General features: G+C 43.1%; 1 protein-coding gene and 1 non-coding gene across 2 annotated transcripts; one reads left to right on the forward strand and one right to left on the reverse strand.

Moving 5' to 3' along the window:
* The first annotated feature begins 2,110 nt into the window (after positions 1-2,110).
* Positions 2,111-17,885, forward strand: IL12B (interleukin 12B). The gene is made up of 8 exons (XM_033180426.1): positions 2,111-2,211; positions 5,899-5,986; positions 9,323-9,598; positions 10,146-10,263; positions 12,136-12,350; positions 13,761-13,918; positions 15,844-15,975; positions 16,558-17,885. The coding sequence occupies exons 2-7, from the start codon at positions 5,899-5,901 to the stop codon at positions 15,973-15,975; spliced, it is 987 nt and encodes a 328-aa protein (XP_033036317.1). The 5' UTR covers positions 2,111-2,211; the 3' UTR covers positions 16,558-17,885.
* Positions 14,489-14,614, reverse strand: LOC117066271. The gene has a single exon (XR_004430250.1). It is a non-coding gene; the product is annotated as a U4atac minor spliceosomal RNA (small nuclear RNA).
* Positions 17,886-20,963: the final 3,078 nt, after the last annotated feature.

The raw sequence follows: 20,963 nt of genomic DNA on the forward strand, positions 1-20,963 counted from the left end.
ATAATTAACCCGATTTTACAGATGTGAGGAACTCAGGCTTAACGAAGGTAAGTAACTTGCAGGTGTGAATATCCAGTTCTCTAACTCCAGAGCCTATCCTCTTAAAACCCTATTACTTGTCCCTGGTGGAGGTGAACACTGGGGGCCCTTTCATATCGGACTAGCTTTTGGGCTGCAATCTGAGCGGAAAAGGGAGGATCACGGCATATTTTGAAGCTTCTTTTGCATAACTGGTGCTGGATTTTTACTGAGACTTTACGTTACGGTTTTGTTTGTTTTTTAATTTTGAAGGTGCTTTTATGAACACATGAATAAAATATTTGTGTCATTTTGAACCTTATTTGTCTTATACATGTACTTATTTATGGGGGGGCACAAGGACTCATCTGTAGTGGTGCAGCCACTGTAAATAAATTAGTGAAACTACTTCACATCAATTTCATATAAAGTTTTCTGTTCAGTACACTTCAGTGATGGATGGGAGGAAATTAATACATGTTTACAAAAAGCCCCTCCCTCAGTTGTTACATATGCCACAGAGATACCAGTTGTGAAAAGTGCAGGTGCACTTACACATATACACACACACTCACACCCCACAAATGGTGTCATACAAACAACATACCTGCAATCTGCTTTGTCCACTTAATTGTATATCTTGGATACAGAACTTGTTTCACTGGAAGGCTAAAAGGCAAAGTCTGGGGAGGCCTAGAGGACACAGGGGATGGGAGGAGGCACTCTGAGCTGGAGGTAAGGTCTCCACCCCCCGCCAGAGCACAGGGTCGGATAACCAGTGGGACTGCCGGCTTGGCTGCCAGGGCCCTCCCCGGCCGGGACAAACGGCTGGAGGGAGGAAGTGTGCGGCTGGGAAGCTCCGCTGCTCTCGCCCGGGTTTCCCATTTCCCCCTCCCCGCGCTGAGACGGCGAGGAAAGTTAGCCCGGAAATCTGCACCCGCCTAAAACCCGGCCTGGTCCCAGCCACCGCCCCAGGAACTTCCCCCGCTGCAGGGGCCGGGGTCGAAAGCAGAGATGGAGAAGTGGACCCGCGCGGGTGGACTCCGGGGCGCGGTGGGGCTCCGGGGTGCGGGTGGACTCCAGGACGCGGGTACCGTCTCGCAGCGACCTCTGTCGGCGGCTCTGGGGATGGCCCGCATCTGTCTGCTTGTACCTGGTATACGTGCAGGTACGTGTTCCTGTTCACGTGCAGACTGGGCGGGGAATGGGGGGGGTCCACACCAGTGTACACTTTTGCATACCTCTTGGCACCTTGAAATTCCACCACGAGAGATATCTTTATTCCGCTATTCCTGTGCATCTGCGTGGAGCCCCTAGGGCCATAGATTTGTGTGCAAATGAAATGAGGATGTAGTCTGGGTGCCCAAGAGGGGTGCCTTGAGTGTGGTTGTCTGTATGCCTCCTTGAGGGTATTTCACTTTCTGCTCCCATCCGCCCCTATGAGCGAGTACCTATGAGCACAGGATGTGCACATATTTGAGTCTTGTTAGTGGTACACCCAGTTTTATCATCTCCCCGGGGTTGTGTCTGTATGAATGTGCATGGGTGTGTGTGTGCACGCGTGTGTTCCCACTCGGGGAATGTGGGCAGAGGTGCATGGAGCCAAGATGGGTGGTAAATAGTATGTTTCTGAAATTAAAGGACTAATGTGGAGGAAGGTGCCCCAGATGTACTAAACCCTTTGCCCTTCATCTCATCCTCTCCGACTTGGGAAGAACCAGGATTTTGCTTTTAAGCCCTTGGGCATACAGTTGCTCCATCCTGACAAGAACTCAGCCTCCCATCTGACCGCCCCTTGGCCTTCCTTCTTCCTCGATCTGTGGAACCCAGGGAGGCTGCCTAGTGCTGTCTCTAAGCACCTTGGCCATGATGTAAACCCAAAGAAATTAGCATCTCCATCTCCTTCCTTTTTCCCCACCCAAAAGTCATTTCCTCTTAGTTCATTACCTGGGATTTTGATGTCTACGTTCCCTCCTCGTTATTGATACACACACAGAGACAGACAAAAAAGGAACTTCTTGAAATTCCCCCAGAAGGTTTTGAGAGTTGTTTATAATGTTGCAACAAGTCAGTTTCTAGTTTAAGTTTCCATCAGAAAGGAGTAGAGTATATAAGCTCCAGTAGCAGCAACAGCAGCAGAAGAAACAACATCTATTTCAGGGCCATTGGACTCTACATCTTGCCCAGAGCAAGGTAAGCACTTCCCAAGCCCCTTCCTCCCTGCCCTCCCTGTGGGCCTGCAGCTGTCCAGGTGTAGAAACCGTTAGTGTGCTACCCCAGCACCTGGCAGCAGGGAGTTGGTGGATTCCTGGAAGCATCCCTGGTGAGTCACATGCTGGAACATTAGTGAAAACTTAGTACTTTGGGGACTGATGTACAGTGTCCATTTTAAAAGCCAACTAATAATAGCTGTATAGCAAGATCTGTGTGTATGCATATTTTATGGAAATGTTTGTTTTATCTTATTTTGAAATGGTATGTATTGATGTATAAAAGTATATTCCTAAATATTAAAGCCCGTCAGTGAAAGGATTGTATAGAGCTAAAGTGAGTGGTGCCTGCCTTACTATTGAAACTTTTAAAAAAGCCTTTCATGCATTCCTTAAAGTAATTGAATTCATAATTATATCTTATAACAATGTTCCAAATTAGACTTGCTCCCATATTTGTGATGGTCTTGATCGTCAGTTGTGATATCAACCAAATTGATAGCTGGGTTCCCCATTCTTGTGGATTAACTAACTTTGGCCCCACTTAAAACATGAAAAGCTATTATTACTTCCTGAAAAGTTTTTAAATCTGTGAGAAGGGGGGAAAAAATAACCTTTACTGTACTGGTATCTGATACTTGCCCAGGTAAAATTGTGTGCAACAACAATGCCATTTTAACAAAGCCATTACTAACCCCCCGGTGATGACCCACTTTTTCAAACAAGGAATTTCAAGATACTAGATGGAATGTGGGTAACCTCTTAGAGTTTGTTTTACTGGAGTCTGAAATTGTACGATTTCCATACATTCCTTCATTCTACTAATAAGTCATGGAATCCCTCTATGCTGGACTCTGGGGATAAAGTGTGAAACAAGATAGACATGATCCATGGCATAAGAGAGTTCACTCAGTGTGGCAGAGAAGACAAACAGTAAAGAAGAGACTGTATTGTTGCCATTGTAGTAAACGCTATGGGAGGAGGGGAGCAAATAGTGGGTCCTGACTTCATCTAGGCACCATGACACTTTACATGAATTATGTTGCTAACTCCTTACTACAGTAGCATGCCCATTTTACAGATCAAGAGTGTGGGGCTTAAAGACACCAAGTGACTCACCCAGAGTCACATAGCTAATAAGTGGAAGAGCTGGGATGACAATTCTAGAAGTCTGCCTGGCCCTCAAACTGGGGCTCTTTGCATGTGCCACCCATGCCATCTGTGACTATATCTTTTTATTTTTTAATAATAACTCCCTTTTCTAATTAATGGTAACAAACAAAATAAAACTTGAAAAAGAGATGCCCACCCAAGTGTCATTGGCATGCTGATGTTGGCACCAGTGTTGGGAAGCCCTTAGCATACCCCAGGAAGTAGGAGTGTATAATGTGCGGTCCCTTTGTCCTTCATGCAAGGGTTTCAAGAATTTAGAAAACCTATGAAATTGCACACACAAAAATTTGTTTTAATCCTCAAGACTCTCAAACTTACCATGCTGAGGAAATGTGGGCTGAGGGATGGCGCTGCCTAGTATCAGCTGATCGGCCAGAGCCAAAGGAGGTGATCCGCCACCATCACCTCTCCTGGACAGTGCTCTGTGGTTTCAAATGTAGGTGATACTAAAATGGGAGTTGTTTCTTAGAACCATGGCCAGGGTTCCCTTGATCCTGAAATGCAGTTCACCTGAGATTGTCAAATGCATCTGAGCCATGCAGAGGAAGGGCTGGGCACACAGCTAGTGGGAAAACCTCAGCATAAGTGGGTATAAAGGAATCACCAGGAGATACCAGGAATCTCCACTGTTTCCCTTCCAGTGTGCCAGCCTCTGGGTTTTACAGGCCCATGTAATTGCAGTACCTCTGTGTGCATTTCCCTACTGCCTGGAATGAGTTTTTTTTTTACTATCCATGATATATAAAACACAGAAATACCAAATTGTTCTCTCACCTCTTCCTCTAGGTTCAAGCTAATATGTTATTGGTTGCCTTCTATAATATGTTGTCTTATTGCCTTTCCCAACAAGCCTTTGAGATAAGTATTATGTCCTTTTTATAGATGAAGAGACTGAGGCTCAGAGAGTAACTTGGCCAAAATTCAAGCCTGTGTCTGTTTAACTTCAAGCCTGTGAATGTACTCACTGGTGCCCTGTGCCAGCTAGTACTTTGCTACAGTCATAACCTAGACTGAAGTGATAGCCATGCCCCTAAAACTTCATGCTGCGGTGACAGCACTGAGCAGTGTCCAAGAAGACTTGACTTCTAGTCCTGTCTCTGCCACTCACAAACTTTATAAGGAAAAAAGTACATAGCAAGGTCCCCCTAGGGTGAGCAGCAGTTCTGACAAAGCTGTGATTTGTCAATGTTCAGTCACCCAACCCAGGAATGCTCATTTTTAAGGTATTTGGCTGTAACAGTTGAGCATTGCCCTTCATATAATTTAAAACAGTGGTTTCAGAACCCGTGTTCCTCCAGACCATGGGTGCTCTGCAAGGTGAATGGAGTTATTTCAGAATGTTTCCATAATCATCTCTACCTCGTTTGTAAGTGGCATGTCATTGTTGCAATCTGAAGTTTTTCATAAACTCTGGATACTAACCTAGACTGGTTTCTATATCAGATGGTGGCTGATTTAACACAAAATTATGCATTTCATTATTTCATGGTGGATATATCAATATGTTGTGGTCTTTTCCCAATGAACACTTTGATTTGCAGGGGTTCTGGACCCTGAACATGGGTTAAACCAGTGGTTCTCAAGGTGTGGTCTCAGCGCCAGCAGCATCTGCTTCACCTGGAAACTTTCTAGAAATGCATATTCTCAGGCCCTCATCCCTGCTGAATGAGACACTCTCGGGGTGGGACTCAGCTGTCTGTTGTAGCAATGCTTCCAGGTTATCCTGACAGTCACTCAAATTTTAGAACCACTAGGTAGGTTCTCTATGTGGGAGAGAGTAATCTTTGAACTTGGAGAACAAGAGAAGCTAAACCCCTACAGCAAGGGCTGGTGACCAGGTCATTGCCAGAACTTGAAGGTTCGCCTCTGTGTTACCTTTCCTGTCCCTAACCCAAGTCCTTCAGCTCTGGGTGTCCCAGCACACACTGCCTTGTGCTGCCGTGATGCAGATGTGTGGCTCATCTCCCCAGCTGGTGGGGAGGCATCTAACACACTGACTTAATAAATATTTATTGAGTAAAAGTATTTGCTCCTAGGAAGCGGGATCCAGGTAAGCCCTTTTTTTCTCTCTCAACTGCTTCTAGCCCAGTGCTCTTTATGTAGTAAGCACTAAATAAACAACTGCTAGATGTTGATCCAGAAAGTCACATTCCTTCTATAAGCTTTAAGTTTCTCATCTTAAAAATAAGAGGATTGTATCAGACGGCTTGCCTTAGGTCTCTTTCAGCTCCAGAGCCCCAAATACCCTATGGTTCTCTATTTGGAGATGTTCTTCCCCGGAGACTGCCATAGAACTCCTGTAATTTACTTAGTATTTGCTTGACAGTATGGAGAAGAGAGGGGAGAATCAAGATTTTATTTTTTAAGAAAAAGTAGCTAGAATGTGTATATGGTTCACAAAGGTAACAAGAATTATTGACATTCTTTCTTCTCTTTTTCCTTCCTCTTCCTTCTCTTTTCCTCCTTCTCTTCCCCCTGCTTCTCTCCCTTCTTATAGATGTGTCACCAGCAGCTGGTCATCTCTTGGTTTTCCCTGGTTTTTCTGGCATCTCCCCTCATGGCCATATGGGAACTGAAGAAAGACGGTAACCAGCCTCTCATTATTCTCCGTGGAGGCCCCACTTCTAAGCCAGGACTCCTGGGCAGCCACTGGTGGGAAATCAAACTGAAATAGGCAACCATGCACTGGGTCCTCTAGAGAAAGCCATCACTCTGGGAAAATGCAATGCCGTATCTCTCTTTTCCACCTTGATGGTATCTATATTGTTTGGTTTTCACATTAGATGACATTGGTACACTATGGTAGGAAAAGACATATGATATTTTCTAGTATTACTAAAAACCAGCTGTTTCACACAATTAAAATTCCAAAGTGGAGGATTTGCAAAGTATAACAACTGTGTTCATTTCTCATTCCACCACATGATACTGCCCCCTCAGTTGGCACTGTGATGACTTACCTCTGACCAAACACTTTGGGGGGAGCATAGGATTCAGACTCACATTGACTTGGGTTCAAGCCCTAGGTCTGTCAATGATTGGTCATGTGACTTTGAGCTGGGTCACCTCTAATCCTGAATTTCCTCAACTGTAAACTGGATGTTACAAAGCGGATGCCTACCACATGGTTTATTCAATGGGTTAATGAATGCAAAATACAACTCAACAGATAGAAAAATGAAAGTAAATGTCAGCTAGTGTTACTATTTTGGTTGTTTAAAATATCCTTCATAATTCAAGAGATACTTTTTATTATCCCAATGATCAGTAAAAATTATTAGTTGACTAATAGAATAGTTAATGGTAAAATAAGGGTTTCTGCCCATCCTTCTAGGATCTCACACTCAGTAAATGTGCATTCTGATCGTTGGCTGTACCTGAAAGACCCTCAGATGTTTATCACTGAAGCCAACATCATGATGTTGGCAATTACTATCTTTAATTGTATAAAATAATAGTTCGTGTTTATTGAGGGCAGTGTCTCACTTAATTCTCACAAGACCCATATGAAGTAGAGACTGTCTGTATCCCATTTTATAGATGCTGGAAACTCAGGCCAGAGAGATTAAGTAACTTGCCCAATGTCACAAACCTGGTAAGGGTAGAACAGGGACTTGATCCCATTTCTGTCTTGCTTCAAAGCCGGTGCACTTAAATTTGTGAAAAAGTTTTTACAAGGACATGAAGTAATTTTTTCCTGGGTCTTTGGAGAGCTGAATAAGAGGAAATGGACATAAATTCAGGATGAAAAGGTTTCAGTTGATGATCAGAAATAATCTTTTGATATTCTGGAGAGTACCATCTTGAAATGGGTACCTGAAAGAAATTTGGGACCACTCCTCTCTTCTCAAGAATTTTGGGAAGACAGCAATCCAGCCACCCCTTCTACGTGAGGGTTTCAGAGATTTAGACACTCTCTTAAGTAAAGGCAAAGGCCTGAGCCAGGGGTATATGGCAGATCCCTTCCAACCCTGTGGGATTGTTAGTGAGCTCAGGAACCTTGGCCCTGGCATATTTGACCCCTTAGTGACTTCTGATTTGGTAAACCACAGAAAGTCCAGAAAATCAATGCAAGAAACGCTCCGAGGTGTGACAGGAGGGCAGACGATGCAGTGAGGCTAAGTGCCAGGTTCTTGATGCTCCTCTTCAGCTTTCCTCCTGCAGCTGTTTACCCTGCTGTTGAGCAAATGTCTTCTAGGGCTTCCGAGCCTCAGTTGGGACAGGAAAGTAACCATGCTGTTCAGGTGTCAGGGGGACAAAAAAACTAGAAAAAGTCAAACGTGCCACATGGTTTTACATCAGCACAGCTAATCATTTCCCCAGAGTTGGACCCCAAATGCTTTTGACCTCTTATTTTTGTGATCCATTCAGTTCTTATAATCCAATTGATGTAAAGTGAAAACTTTATATATTCTACAATGCTTTACATCCGGAGGCCAATAACAAGAACCACCATTTATAAAGCATGTAAGGGCCCTGTGTTAAACTCTTATGTGAATGAGCTTATAGAATCCACATATCGACCTTCTAAAGCAAGGGTTAATATTTTTCTTATTTTAAAGATGATGACACTGAGGCTTAGAGTAGTTGAATGTCTTGCCATATGCCACAAGACTGGAGTAAGGGCTAGAGCTGCTTCTAAATCCAGGCCTCTGCCACTCCAAAATCCAGGCTCTCAACCACTGTGACTCATAAACTTGAGCAGGCATCAACATCATCTGGAGAGCTTAAAAACCAAATGACTGAATCCATCCCAAGGATTCTGATTCAGCAGCTGAGAATTTGCGTTTCTGATCCATTCCTAGGTGGTGCTGCTGATGGTGTTTCATCGATCATGCTTTGGGAACTACTACATTAAACAATTCTATTCAGTTAATAATTTATGCATGGATAAAAACATGAATGAAGCTTTGCTATAACACACTCTGAAATACTATGCTAAGTCATTCCTCAAAGGCCAGTTTAGACACCAGCATTAGGCATCCCTTGCAAAGCCAAGAGACAAAAGGTCTGTGATGTAGCCCTTGTACTTCTGACTTGATGTGACCACGCTTAGATCCTTGGCCTCAGTACCCTTCTTCATTAAATGGGAAGACTAAGATCTACTGGATTACTTCATAAGAGTGTAAGATAGCTAAAAACAATAATACTAATACAGAGAGAATGAAAATCTCCATTGGTAATTTAAAACAGAGGAAACTAAATCCTTAAATATCCATGGAAAATTGCTAAGAGAGTTTCTCTGTACAGCTGGCTGACTCTTCAGTCTATAAATAACAATAACTAACACAGAATTTACTGTGTGGCAGACACTGTGCTAAGTACTTTACATGCTTTTTTTTTTTTTCATTTAATCCTCAGTCAAATGTATGGCAGATACTGTTATTATTATCATTTTACAGGTGAGGAAACTGAGGCTCATGATAATTAAGTACCTTGTTCCAAATCCCCCAGCTGGTTAGTGGAGACAGGATTACAGTCTTGGTTAGTTGTTCTCAACACCCTGAGCTTTTAACCACTATGTTATTCTGCTAAATATTGTACTCTGCCGTATTCTTTACAAAACTGAAATTGTGCTGGAAGTTTCTCTCCCCTAGACCTTTGGCAAACAGTCCTGTGCTGTTTGCAGTTTTTGGTATATTAAGGTGTTTCCAATTTGCTGAATAATAAAAGGTTACTATTAAAGGCAGCCTTCCAGTCAATGAGTTGATGGCAGCTATAAAACTCTTTGTTTCTCTTTTCCATGACCTTGAGCCCAAGCAGGGTCTAATGCCTTGAGATCATCTCAGCAAGCATTTGTCAAATATTTGTTGTGAAAAAGGTTGTGTTTAGGCAGTGGGGATGCCCAAAGGGTTAATGAAACACAGTCCCCAGAGTTCCTGGAGCTTACAGCCTGGTTCTTTACTTCCTGTGCATTCCAGTTTATGTTGTAGAATTGGATTGGTACCCGGATGCCCCTGGAGAAATGGTGGTCCTCACCTGTGACACCCCTGAAGAAGATGGTATCACCTGGACCTTGGACCAGAGTGGTGAGGTCTTAGGCTCTGGCAAAACCCTGACCATCCAAGTCAAAGAGTTTGGAGATGCTGGCCAGTACACCTGTCACAAAGGAGGCGAGGCGCTAAGCCATTCACTCCTGCTGCTTCACAAAAAGGAAGATGGAATTTGGTCCACTGATATTTTAAAGGACCAGAAAGGTAATTCTATGCCCTTGGATAGTATCAATTTTCTCTTTCGCTCATAAGAGTTAAAAACAACAACAACAACAACAACAACAAATTGAAAAGCCAAGTCTTGATAAGTGTAGTTAATGAATTAATATCAAGTCTCTTATTGATGTTAACCTCCATTTTCCTTTGCTTTCCTGGACCCTTTGGGTTATTAACCATCAAAATCTCATATTAAGGGAGTTTCATGGTCAGTCTGAATGCTTAGCCTAATGTTTTCTTTAAATAATGGTGTTATTACTTAATGGCTAATGGAAATTAACCAATAGTGTATCGCTCTGCACTGGGGTGATAGCCTTCAAAAAATGAATGCCTCTGCTGGGCATGTTAGGTGTGTAGTGTACTCTGCAGAATCAACACCCTACTAGGAGACCCTCCCAATCCTGATGGAGCTACCCAAGAGGGAACGCGTGGAAGAACTTCACCCTGTACCGTCTGGTGACCTGTAATTCATCACAATCAAAACCTTTCTGCAAAAAACTCCTAAATATTGAATTTTTGCTCTTTTCAAATCCAGAACCCAAAAATAAGACCTTTCTAAGATGTGAAGCCAAAAATTATTCTGGACGTTTCACCTGCTGGTGGCTGACGACAATCAGTACTGATCTGACATTCAGGGTCAAAAGCAGCAGAGGGTGAGTGAAACTGCTCTGGTTTCTCAGCATTTTGCTAGAACTATTTCATTAAGAAATTAAGGGCAACCTCTCAGTGACCTATCAGTTAATAAAAAAGGGAAAAACAAAGTCAAACCCATATTTTTTCAACCGCCCTTCCTTGTCTACACTGAAGAAAGAACATGGAGATTTTAGCCAATCGCTTGAATAATATATGTGTTAGGGCAGGATATTATTGGGAACTGAGAATAGTCTCTGCTGTGTTTAAACCCACTCATCCAAATTGCCTGGCCATGCTTTCTGATGGCTCATAGCACCAAAGAAAGGGATAAAAGGAGAATTCAAAGCTACAAATGACTTGCTGAAATTGCACCTGGAGTCAAAAATAAAAACAAGAGCTCCAGGGTGTAGATCTTAGGGGCCCTGAAGCAGACTCCAGAACTCGATGAGGCCTCTTGAAATTTTCCCAGGGCCACCTCAACTCCTTTTACTTCTGCTGACACCACTAATCTGAAGTTCGCTGTTGCTCCAATGCACTTGGACTTTCCCTAAGAAAGCAATTTCTTAGGGAATAAATAAAATAAATACAAGACCTATGCATTAACCCCCATGTGACTTACTTTAATCATCACCTAAGCAAACTCCAGGTGACCATCCTGAATTTACTATTATTTCACTGAGTAAATTAAGCATTGGGGTCTCACTTTTTCATCTTTAAAAGGAAAATGCTTACTAAAGAAATGTTTCTCCCAGTGCATAAAGACATAATCAGCAGAGGAATGGTTAAATAAAACATGGTACGCTATACTCTGGTTTAATGTGCAGTCATTGAAATGGATAACCCAACCTATATGTTTTGTCATGGAGAGCTCCCCATAATATGTTCAGAGGGGAAAAGGGTAGTTACATAATCATATGTATACAATTTGATCCTAGTTCATAAAAATAAAATCCATATGAATATTTACAGGTAAAATATATATAGTGGATATATATAATGTGGAGATATATATTACATGGATTATATATATAATGTGTTTTATATATATATATATAATGTAGATATACAATTATCTTGAATATTCATTGAAAAAGTTCTGGACAGGCACAGTGGCTCACACCTGTAATCCTCTTTGGAAGGCTGAGGCAGAATGATTACTTGAGGCCAGGAGTTCAAGACCAGCCTAGCCAACATAGTGAGACCCCGTCTCAGCAAATACTAAAAATAAAAAAATTAGGTGGGTGTGGTGGCACACACCTGTAGTCCCAGCTACTTGGGAGGCAGAGGGAGGGGATCACTTGAGCCTAGGAGTTTGAGGCTACAGTGAGGTCTCATCCCACCACCGCACTCCAGCCTGGGTGATAGAGCAAGACCTTGTCTCTTTAAAAAAAAAAAAGAGAGAGAGAGAGAGCGAGAGAGAGAAAGAAAAAGAAAAAGGAAGGTCTGGAAGGATACAACAAGCTATTATTAGTACTTATACCTGCGGAGAGCAGTTAAGGCTGAAAGAGGCATATATTTCTTTCCTTTATATGGATCTTTATCATCTTTACTTTTATAATTAGTGTGTATTGATTCGTGTATTGATTTTATAATTAAAATGGGAAAAATGAATTTAAGTTTTTAACAAGGGGGTTTAATAATCAGGGATTCTAGATCTAAAACAAACAAACAAACAAACAAAAACTTGCATATTCATTTAGTCCAGAGACATGTAAGTGCTCTTAAAGCTAACCTTTTTCTCCTGGGGAGGGTGGTTTCTTACCTTCTGGGTAGAAATCAGCCCAGTTGGAGAAACTGTGTCCTTGGACAACAGTTGAGGCCTTACCTGCCTTACTGGCTACAATCACTCTCCCTAATGTGTAACACAGGCTAATTTCTGTCTTTGACTTCAGCTCTTCTAACCCCCAAGGGGTGACGTGCGGAGCCCCTACACTCTCTGCAGAGAGGGTCAGAGGGGACAACAAGGAATATGAGTACTCAGTGGAGTGCCAGGAGGACAGTGCCTGCCCAGCCGCTGAGGAGAGGCTGCCTATTGAGGTCATGGTGGATGCCATTCACAAGCTCAAGTATGAAAACTACACCAGCAGCTTCTTCATCAGGGACATCAGTGAGTGCTGGATGATTATATGTGCTCCATAAAGAAAGATGCCATTTGTCACATGTTCACAATGCCCCATGCACTGGGGTAGGTGGTTGACAAGCATTATCTCTTTTATTCTGCATCCAAAAACAAAATACAATGTAGATACTATTATCTCCATTTTAAGGAGGAGGAAATTGTGTCTTAGAAAAGGTAAGCAACTTGCCCCAGATCTCAGATCTTACAGCTAGCAGTTCTAATCCAGATCCGCTCCACTAGAGCTGCTCTTTGCTGCACTTTGATTCAGCTGCCAGATAGTTTCCATGATGAATCCCAGAGCCTAATCAAGCCTAATATTCATATTCAGAACCACGGCTTCCCTACTAGTGGCAATTATTCCCAACCAATCTTTCCTTAGCATTTGAAAAGGGACTTCTTTCTTAGAATTTAAACCCTTCCAAAATGGACATCTATTTGTTTTAATTGGCAGATAGGGATTTCACTGTAAGTCATTTCCTTTACTATTTATTCATGGACCAGGCAGCATGATAAAGTGTAACAGAATCAGAGAACTTGCTTCAAAACTTATGGAGGGTTTGTACTTGGTGGGTGGGGTCTAGTTTACATAAGGTGGCCAAGGAAGGCCTCTCTGAGGAAGTGACATTTAGCTGACACCAAAAGGAAAGATGTCAGTTGTGTTAAGAGCAGAGGGAAGCATATTTACGAAGGACCCACTAGGAGCTGTGATCTTTGTGTGGAGCAGCGCCAGGCCTACAGAGCCCAACCACATACCCTAGCATATCTCCCCCCCTCTTATCTAGAAGACCTAATTGAGGAAGGAGTCTTTGTGAAACTCACTGCTGTATCCTTCATGCATAGTCCAGTGGCTGGAACATAATGGGTGCTCGGTATTTATGGAATAAACAAGCACATTGAGCACAGAGACAATTGACTATAACTGCTCCAAGACATGTCAGCACCAAAAGCTATGAAAAGACAAAAAAAAAAAAAGGCAGTAAATAGAAAATCTATCTTCTCATCCCCAGGGAGAGGCTCGCCTCAGTTCCATGTTCAATGCAAAGTGAGGGATTAGCACAGGGTGGTCCTTCAGTGCATGGCCCATAACCATTAAAGCAGAGGTCTTCTCACTGTGCAATCCCATCTGATTGTTCAGTGATGAGGATTCTGAGCATCTCTCAGATCCTGCAACAAACGTGGATCTGAGATGTGGCCATTGAGAGTGACTGCCTTCCGCAGGCAGCGGCGTGAGCACCTGCAGCAGAGGTGCCGCACACGTGCCAGCCAGGTGCTCACAGAAGTTAAGTAACTATCCAGCGGACTCAGAGCTGATCAAAGGTGCAAAGGAGATCATAAACCGAAACCACTGAACTCCGAAGCCTTATTAGTAGAATAAAGCATGTTTATCCTCTTCCACAGTCAAACCCGACCCACCCAAGAACTTGCAGCTGAAGCCATTAAAGAATTCTCGGCAGGTGGAGGTCAGCTGGGAGTACCCTGACACCTGGAGTACTCCACATTCCTACTTCTCCCTGACATTCTGCATTCAGGTCCAGGGCAAGAGCAAGAGAGAAAAGGTAAGAAGTGATTCAGGTGCAGTATATTCCTTGGTCAGTTTTATGGAGACCCACCATAAAGTGAGAAGATGAATGATGATAATAACAACTACATCCATGTATCACTTAACAACAGGGATACATTCTGTGAAATTCATCGTTAGGCAGTTGTATCATTGTGCAAACATATATGGTGTACCCACACAAACCTAGATGCTATAGCCTACCACACATCTGGGCTTTATGATCTAGCCTATTGCTCCTAGGCTGCAAACCTGTACAGCATGTTCCTGTACTGAATACTGTAGGCAATTACAACACAATGGTTTGTATATCTAAATAGAAAAGATACAGCAAAAATGCAATATTATAACAATATAGGACCACTGATCATATACGTGATCCTTCTTTGACTGAAATGTTATTATGTGATGCATAATTACTTTTTTTTAGCACTTTTCTATGTGTCTAGAACTGTGCCAAGGGTTTTCCATGTTTATTTCACTTAATCTACAAAATTAACCCAACAAAGGCAGCTGGTGTTATTCTTGCTTTTTTACCCCCTTTTTCTGTGAAAAAGAGGTTTTCCTTTTGTCCAGAAACTGTGGCAAGGTAAAGCAAAGCTGTAGCTGATGCAGGAATTTTGTGTAGGTGTTAGCAGCACTGCCCTCACTATGTGCTCATTGGACAGTAGCCCAACCCCAAGAAAAGGGTGGTTGGTAGCCAGTAGTATTATCATCATTTCACAAGTGATTGAAGACTCAGAGAGGTTAAGTGACTTTCCCAAGGTCACCCAGCTCGGAAATGACAAAACCAGGACACAAACTCAATCTGCCAGACAGAAAGGCCATGCACCTAACCACCCCACCACCTCTGATATTGGTCATTGATCTTGGCACTCAGAATCAGTCCTGATAGAGGAGACCTGGGCTTCAGAAGTCTAAAATTGCTGTTTTAACTGAGTCCATGTAGTGAATGATAGGACAGGCAAGAGATATTACCCCCAAAATAGATAGCTCCTGGCTGTTCCAGATATTATAAAATTATTTTATTAAACAGAATATCTACATTTACAGAGGCTAAGATATTGGCTTCCCAGCTTCCTCGCCTTACAGCAGAATTCCTTTGCCTACTGCAAGGTTCCAGAGGCCCTTTTGTACAGCCCCAGACTCCTTTGACCCCACTTTTAAAATCACTGGACAAAGCCCTAATTCAGCCTAACATTTAGCATGTGGTAGAAATTCAGTGAGCTAGTTACTCTCTGGGAAAAAAAATTAGGTGGGGAGGCTATTCTGGAATAGATATTTATCTAAATATTATTTTATGTCTTGGCAAGTACTTTCCCTATTTAAGATCTGTATGATTAATAGGTGATATTGAGTGGTTCCTATGTGCTAAAGACTTGCTAACAGCTTGACATGATTTTTACCTTGAGCTTCTACAATTCTATGAAGTAGGCATTATTGTCATCCCTATGTATAAGTGAGGAAACAGACACAGAGAACCTAAGATATTTTCCTGAAGTTACACAGCTATTAAGTAGCAGTGACAGGATTTGAAGGCAAGTTTTCTGATGAAATGATCAGGATATGGTATTTCTGAATATCTCAGGGATGGATAGAGCAAATCTGTCTCTCTCTCACCATCAGCTCAGGACTGGGTGACTGGCCATGGGGCCTTGAGGCAAGGCAACTGTGCTAGAAAGATGAAAGCTGGGTCAAACGATTTCTCTCTCAAGGGGTTACAAAGTACAAAAGCTGCACCTATATGTGGAGTGTCTGCCAGTAGGTGGTGCAAGTTCTACGCACTCCTCTGTGAATTGCAAGCGTAGTGTCTTAAGACCAAGATGGACTTGTTTCGGGAGAGTATGCGTTGCAGAAAGAGGCTCGGCTTACCCTGTGACTATGTTGCCAAGGGGCCTTCACAGCTTTCCTTCTCTTTTGCAGAAAGATAGAATCTTCACAGACAAGACCTCAGCCACGATCATCTGCCGCAAAAATGCCAGCTTTAGCGTGCAGGCCCAGGACCGCTACTACAGCTCATCTTGGAGCGAATGGGCATCTGTGCCCTGCAGTTAGGTGAGCAGGCCCTCAAAGCCCAGTCCAGACCTGCACTCTCAGTACACCTGGGTGCAGGGATATGATTGGGGGCTGCGTTGGAGAGGGAAGGGGGATGGGGTGGCCGGCACCCAGTTGCCAGAATCAGAAACATACATTTATTCACTAACAGATATTTATTTGGTGCCTGTGTTATGTAAGACACTGTGCTGGCCACAGGGATATTGCAGGAAAGAAAACAGACCTGGGTTCTGGCCTCCTAAAGAGAAAGGCAAAGAAGAGAGAGAGGTAGCCAGGAGGCAGAGCATGGAGGACTTGCAAGCTTGCAGGACTCAGAACCTGGTTCTGGGAGCCCTGGGCCCTGAAACCCACTGAAGGGTTTTCAGCAAGGAAGTAACACAATCAGATATTCTTTTAAGAAAACTCTCAAGAAAGCCTCTGGCAAGTGTGGTACCAGCCAAATTCCAGGCCACAGAAGGAAGGCCTAGGCCTTCTGGCATGAAATCCCCAAAACCCGCTTGTCCAGGATGATGTGTTGTGAGAAATAAGAAGAGTTTGCTGTTGCAATGTCACCCCACATAGACTTTTGGCATTCTTTTCCAGGTTGTGATCCCAGGATGAAAAATTGGAGGAAAAGTGGAAGATATTAAGCAAAACGTTTAAAGACACAATGGAATAGACCCAAAAAGATATTTTCTATCTGATTTGCTTTAAAAAGTTTTTTTTAGGATCACAATGATATCTTTGCTTTATTCGTATAGGTAGATGCTAAATGCTCATTGAAACAATCAGCTAATTTATGTACAGATTTTCTAGCTCTCAAGTTGCCATGGGCCTTCATGCTATTTAAATATTTAAGTAATTTATGTATTTATTAATGTATTACTGTTATTTAACATTTGTGTGCCAGGATGTATTGAATGTTTCATACTCTCATAACCCAGTCCATCAGGATCAGTCCCTACTACGAAAAATGTGAATTTAATTTTATTTATACTGACAACTTTTCAAGCAAGCCTGCAAGTACATCAGTTTTATGACAATCGGGAAGAAGGCAGTGTTCTGATACCAGTGCCATCATATACTTGTGATGGATGGGAACACAAGAGATACTTAAATGGAAACCTGACAATGCAAACCTGTTGAGAAGATCCTGGAGAACAAGATGCTAGTTCCCATGTCTGTGAAGACTTCCTGGAGATGGTGTTGATAAAGCAATTTTAGGGCCACTTGCACTTCTAAGCAAGTTTAATCTTTGGATGCCTAAATTTTAAAAGGGCTAGAAAAAAGTGATTGACCAGTCTGGGAAACATAACAAGACCCCCGTCTCTACAAAAAAATTAACAATTAGCCAGGCATGGCGGCCCATGCTTGTGGTCCCAGCTATTCAAGAGGATGAGGCAGGAGGATCCCTTGAGCCCAGGAGGTCAAGGCTACTGTGAGCCGTAATTGTGCCACTGCATACCAGCCTAGGTGACAGAATGAGACCCTGTCTCAAAAAATAATAATAATAAGATTGAAATTAAAATTCAGGTTTAGCTTCAATGGCAGTCCTCACCCCCACCTCTCTAAAATACACAGGAGGATGGCACAGAAACACCGTAAGTGTCTGGAAGGCAAAAAGATCTTAAGATTCAAGAGAGAGGACAAGTAGTTATGGCTAAGGACATAAAATTGTCAGAATTGCAGATGGCTTCTTCACAGCCATGTGAGAAGCAGACAGATGCACAGAAAATCTGGAATCCCTTTCTCATTAGCATGAGTGAGCCTGATACACAATTATGACCAGAAAGTATGGCTCCATGAAGGTGCTACTTTTAAGTAATGTATGTGCTTTCTGTAAAGTGATTACATTTGTTTTCTGTTTATTTATTTATTTATTTATTTTTGCATTCTGAGGCTGAACTAATAAAAACTTCTTTGTAACCATATTTTGGGCATTCTCAGCTGATTTGAGTACTCTGCTTGCAAGTCTACCAGGGGTGCATTTCTTTCCCTGTCATTTAAGAATTGCCCTTTCTTGAAGTGATCCCATTCCAAATTTTGCAGAGTCACTCTTTCCCCTTATAGTATTTCCAAACTCAGTGTCTTCCTGACTTTGGGGGATGTCCCTGTAATCTGACCAGGAAGGATCCTTTGCAAGGGCACTGAGCTGCATTGTGCCTTTTTTAGGGGTGGATGCTCTCACTTCTTCCACCCTCTATCCTGGAATTGACTCTACCGGTTTCCCCAGAATCATGAAATAAAACTCTAACCTGGTGCAGCCATGGACATCTCAGCTCTTAGGTCCAGCTCTAGTATTTATTGAGGGTTTGCCCTATATATGGACATGTGCTCGCCCTCGGGGTTGGGAAGTTTCAAAAAGCCTTGCATTGTGTCTCCCAAACAGTGCCCACTCCTGACACTGCTTATAAGACAAGGATGAAAAGTTAACTTCACTACCATTAAACGCTGAAATGTTCAGGGTATATGGTATCCTGGGGTGAGAATGAAAAAGAAGGATCTGTGTAACCCAGCACCATCCAGGAAGACTCGTCAGAGAAGAAAGGGTGCCAGCTTTGGGCTAAAGAATGGGCAGGGCCTGCCAATTCCCCTTGGTGCTTCCCACGGAAGGAGCAGATGGTGGGATCTTAGGGAATGCACTCCAATTTCCTGCTATCCCAAAAATCCAAGTGTGCACATTCAGGCTTCCTTGCAATGGCAGGGTAATTACAAAAGGGGTGTTTGTTTACACTCCTGATTTTCAGCATCCCCTGGAGCCCTATGCCCCTATGCTCCTGGCCTAGAGGAATGCTGGGTGGCTTCTGTCATTCTACTCCAACCTTTGGAGCATATGGTCCCGTGTCATAAGCCCACACTTGACAGCATACGGTTGTTAATAACAAGTGTTTGTCCCCCTACAGTCTTTCATCTACAGTTACCAAAGTATTTAACGGACATTTAATGAACAACACTAACCAGATTTTAAAAAATAAATAATCACTTTTCATAAGCACTGAGAATTGGGGACCTTTCCCGAAATTTCTGGCCAGTCTGGGGCAGAGCTGAGATGTTCTGGCTCCCATCACGCCCAGTGCTTTTGCAACATGACCTCTTGCAGTCGATAAATTTCAATGCATGCAATGCAGTTTTTCTTCTTTAAAGATAGTCTCCAGGACTGTCCTTTTTATTGTAAATCTAGCCACTACACAATGTATTAGATGTCTAAGCCAAAGATCTCAGGACTGGGAATCAGAGGAGCAGACTCTAGTCCCAACTATGGTTATGTAACAAGTCTGTTACATAACCATGTGACTTTGAGCAGAGTGTTGGACACAGCCTGCTGATTTTCCAATCAATACTCATTCCCAACTGTTTTCTCCCCTGATGCCCTCTTCAGCTGTAAATGTTTGTAAGTTTAGTGACCACTTTTTCAGCCACCTTTGTTGCCCAGTAAAGCCAAAACACCCAGTCCTGGCCAATGAAATATAAGAAAATTCTGCTGGGAGAGTTGCTGAGAAGCTTTGGCTTTTCTGATGAAAAACAGAGCCATGGCTAGCATCACCATTTCCCTCCTTCCTCCTCTCTTGAGCAGAAAAAAATCTCAAGAAGCGTCAGAGGACACTTGTGCCCAGCATGAAAGCCATCATCCAAAAACTCAAGCTAGAGACTCCAGGCCAGACGCTGTGGCTCATGCCTGTAATCCCAGCATTTTGGGAGGCTGAGGTGGGCAGATCACCTGAGGTCAGGAGTTTGTCACCAGCCTGGTCAATATGGTGAAACCCCGTCTCTACCAAAAAAAATACAAAAATTAGCTGGGCAGGGTGGTACACTCCTATAATCCCAGCTACTCCGGAGGCTGAGGCAGGAGAATCACTTGAACCCAGGAGGCAGAGGTTGCAGTAAGCAGAGATCACACAATTGCACTCCAGCCTGGGCAACAGAGTGAGACAAGAAAGAAAGAAAGAAAAAGAAAGAAAGAAAGAAAAAGAAAGAAAGAAAGAAAGAAAGAGAGAGAGAAAGAGAGAAAGAAAGAGGGGGGAGGGGGAGAGAGGGAGAGAGGGAGAGAGGGAGAGACGGAGGGAGGGAGGGAGGAAGGAAGGAAGGAAGGAAAGGAAAGGAAAGAAAGAAAAAAAAAGAAAGAAAAGCAAAAAGCAAGACTCCAGACCCTCATGGCATCATGGAGCAGCTGAACCAACCACTGTATCTACCCACCCCAGATTTCTTGACTTCTTGACATGTGAGAAAGACAGACCCATATTTCTTTTTTTATTGTGGTGAAATATTCATAATATAAAATGTAGCATTTTAACCATTCTCAGGTGTACAGTTCAGTTGCATTAAATACATTCATATTGTTGTGCGACCATCACCCCACCCATCACCAGAACTATTTAATCAGTCCCCCATCTATGAGAGACTGCTGGGCAAGTCAGAAAAAGGACCGATGCCAGCACAGAAAGAAACCTGGGGTTTGGTGTCAGAAAACCTAGTTCTGCCCCTCACAGCTGGCATGGGCCTGGTGAAGACATGGAGCACTCTTTCCAGTGACATCAGGTGGGACTTTGGTGATACCCTGCTTCGCTGACCTCTGTGAGGTGTAAAACAAGTGAGGACATAAACCTGCAGGCCCCCTTTGAAATCTTCAAGTGTCATACCCTTAGGAGTCCACCTCCTCACTCCCATGTTCAAGAAGAAAGTGAGAAAACTAAGGGCCAAATGCAGCCATAGAAGCTGCCTCACTAGGTCCCTAACAACCCTGTGCATTATTACAGATAAGGAAACCGTGGCCAAAGTCCCCGTTCCAAAGGCAGCCGGAGCATCAGCAGGACTCACCTGAAGGCGGGAAGAGGTTGGAAGATCCCACAGGAAAGCACCTCTACTGTCCTTTCATTCAGTATTTTTGGAGTCCCTGGTAACATCTGTGTCCCTGGCACCATCCTCAATTTTTTGGATACAGGGGTGAATAAGCCCCTGCCTTCCCATGGTTTCTTATCTCCAAAGGACCAAATGCTTGGGATTCTAAGCAC

The sequence above is a fragment of the Trachypithecus francoisi genome, unplaced genomic scaffold (genome assembly GCF_009764315.1).
Source record: "Trachypithecus francoisi isolate TF-2019V2 unplaced genomic scaffold, Tfra_2.0 Lachesis_group2, whole genome shotgun sequence".
Classification (NCBI taxonomy): domain Eukaryota; kingdom Metazoa; phylum Chordata; class Mammalia; order Primates; family Cercopithecidae; genus Trachypithecus; species Trachypithecus francoisi.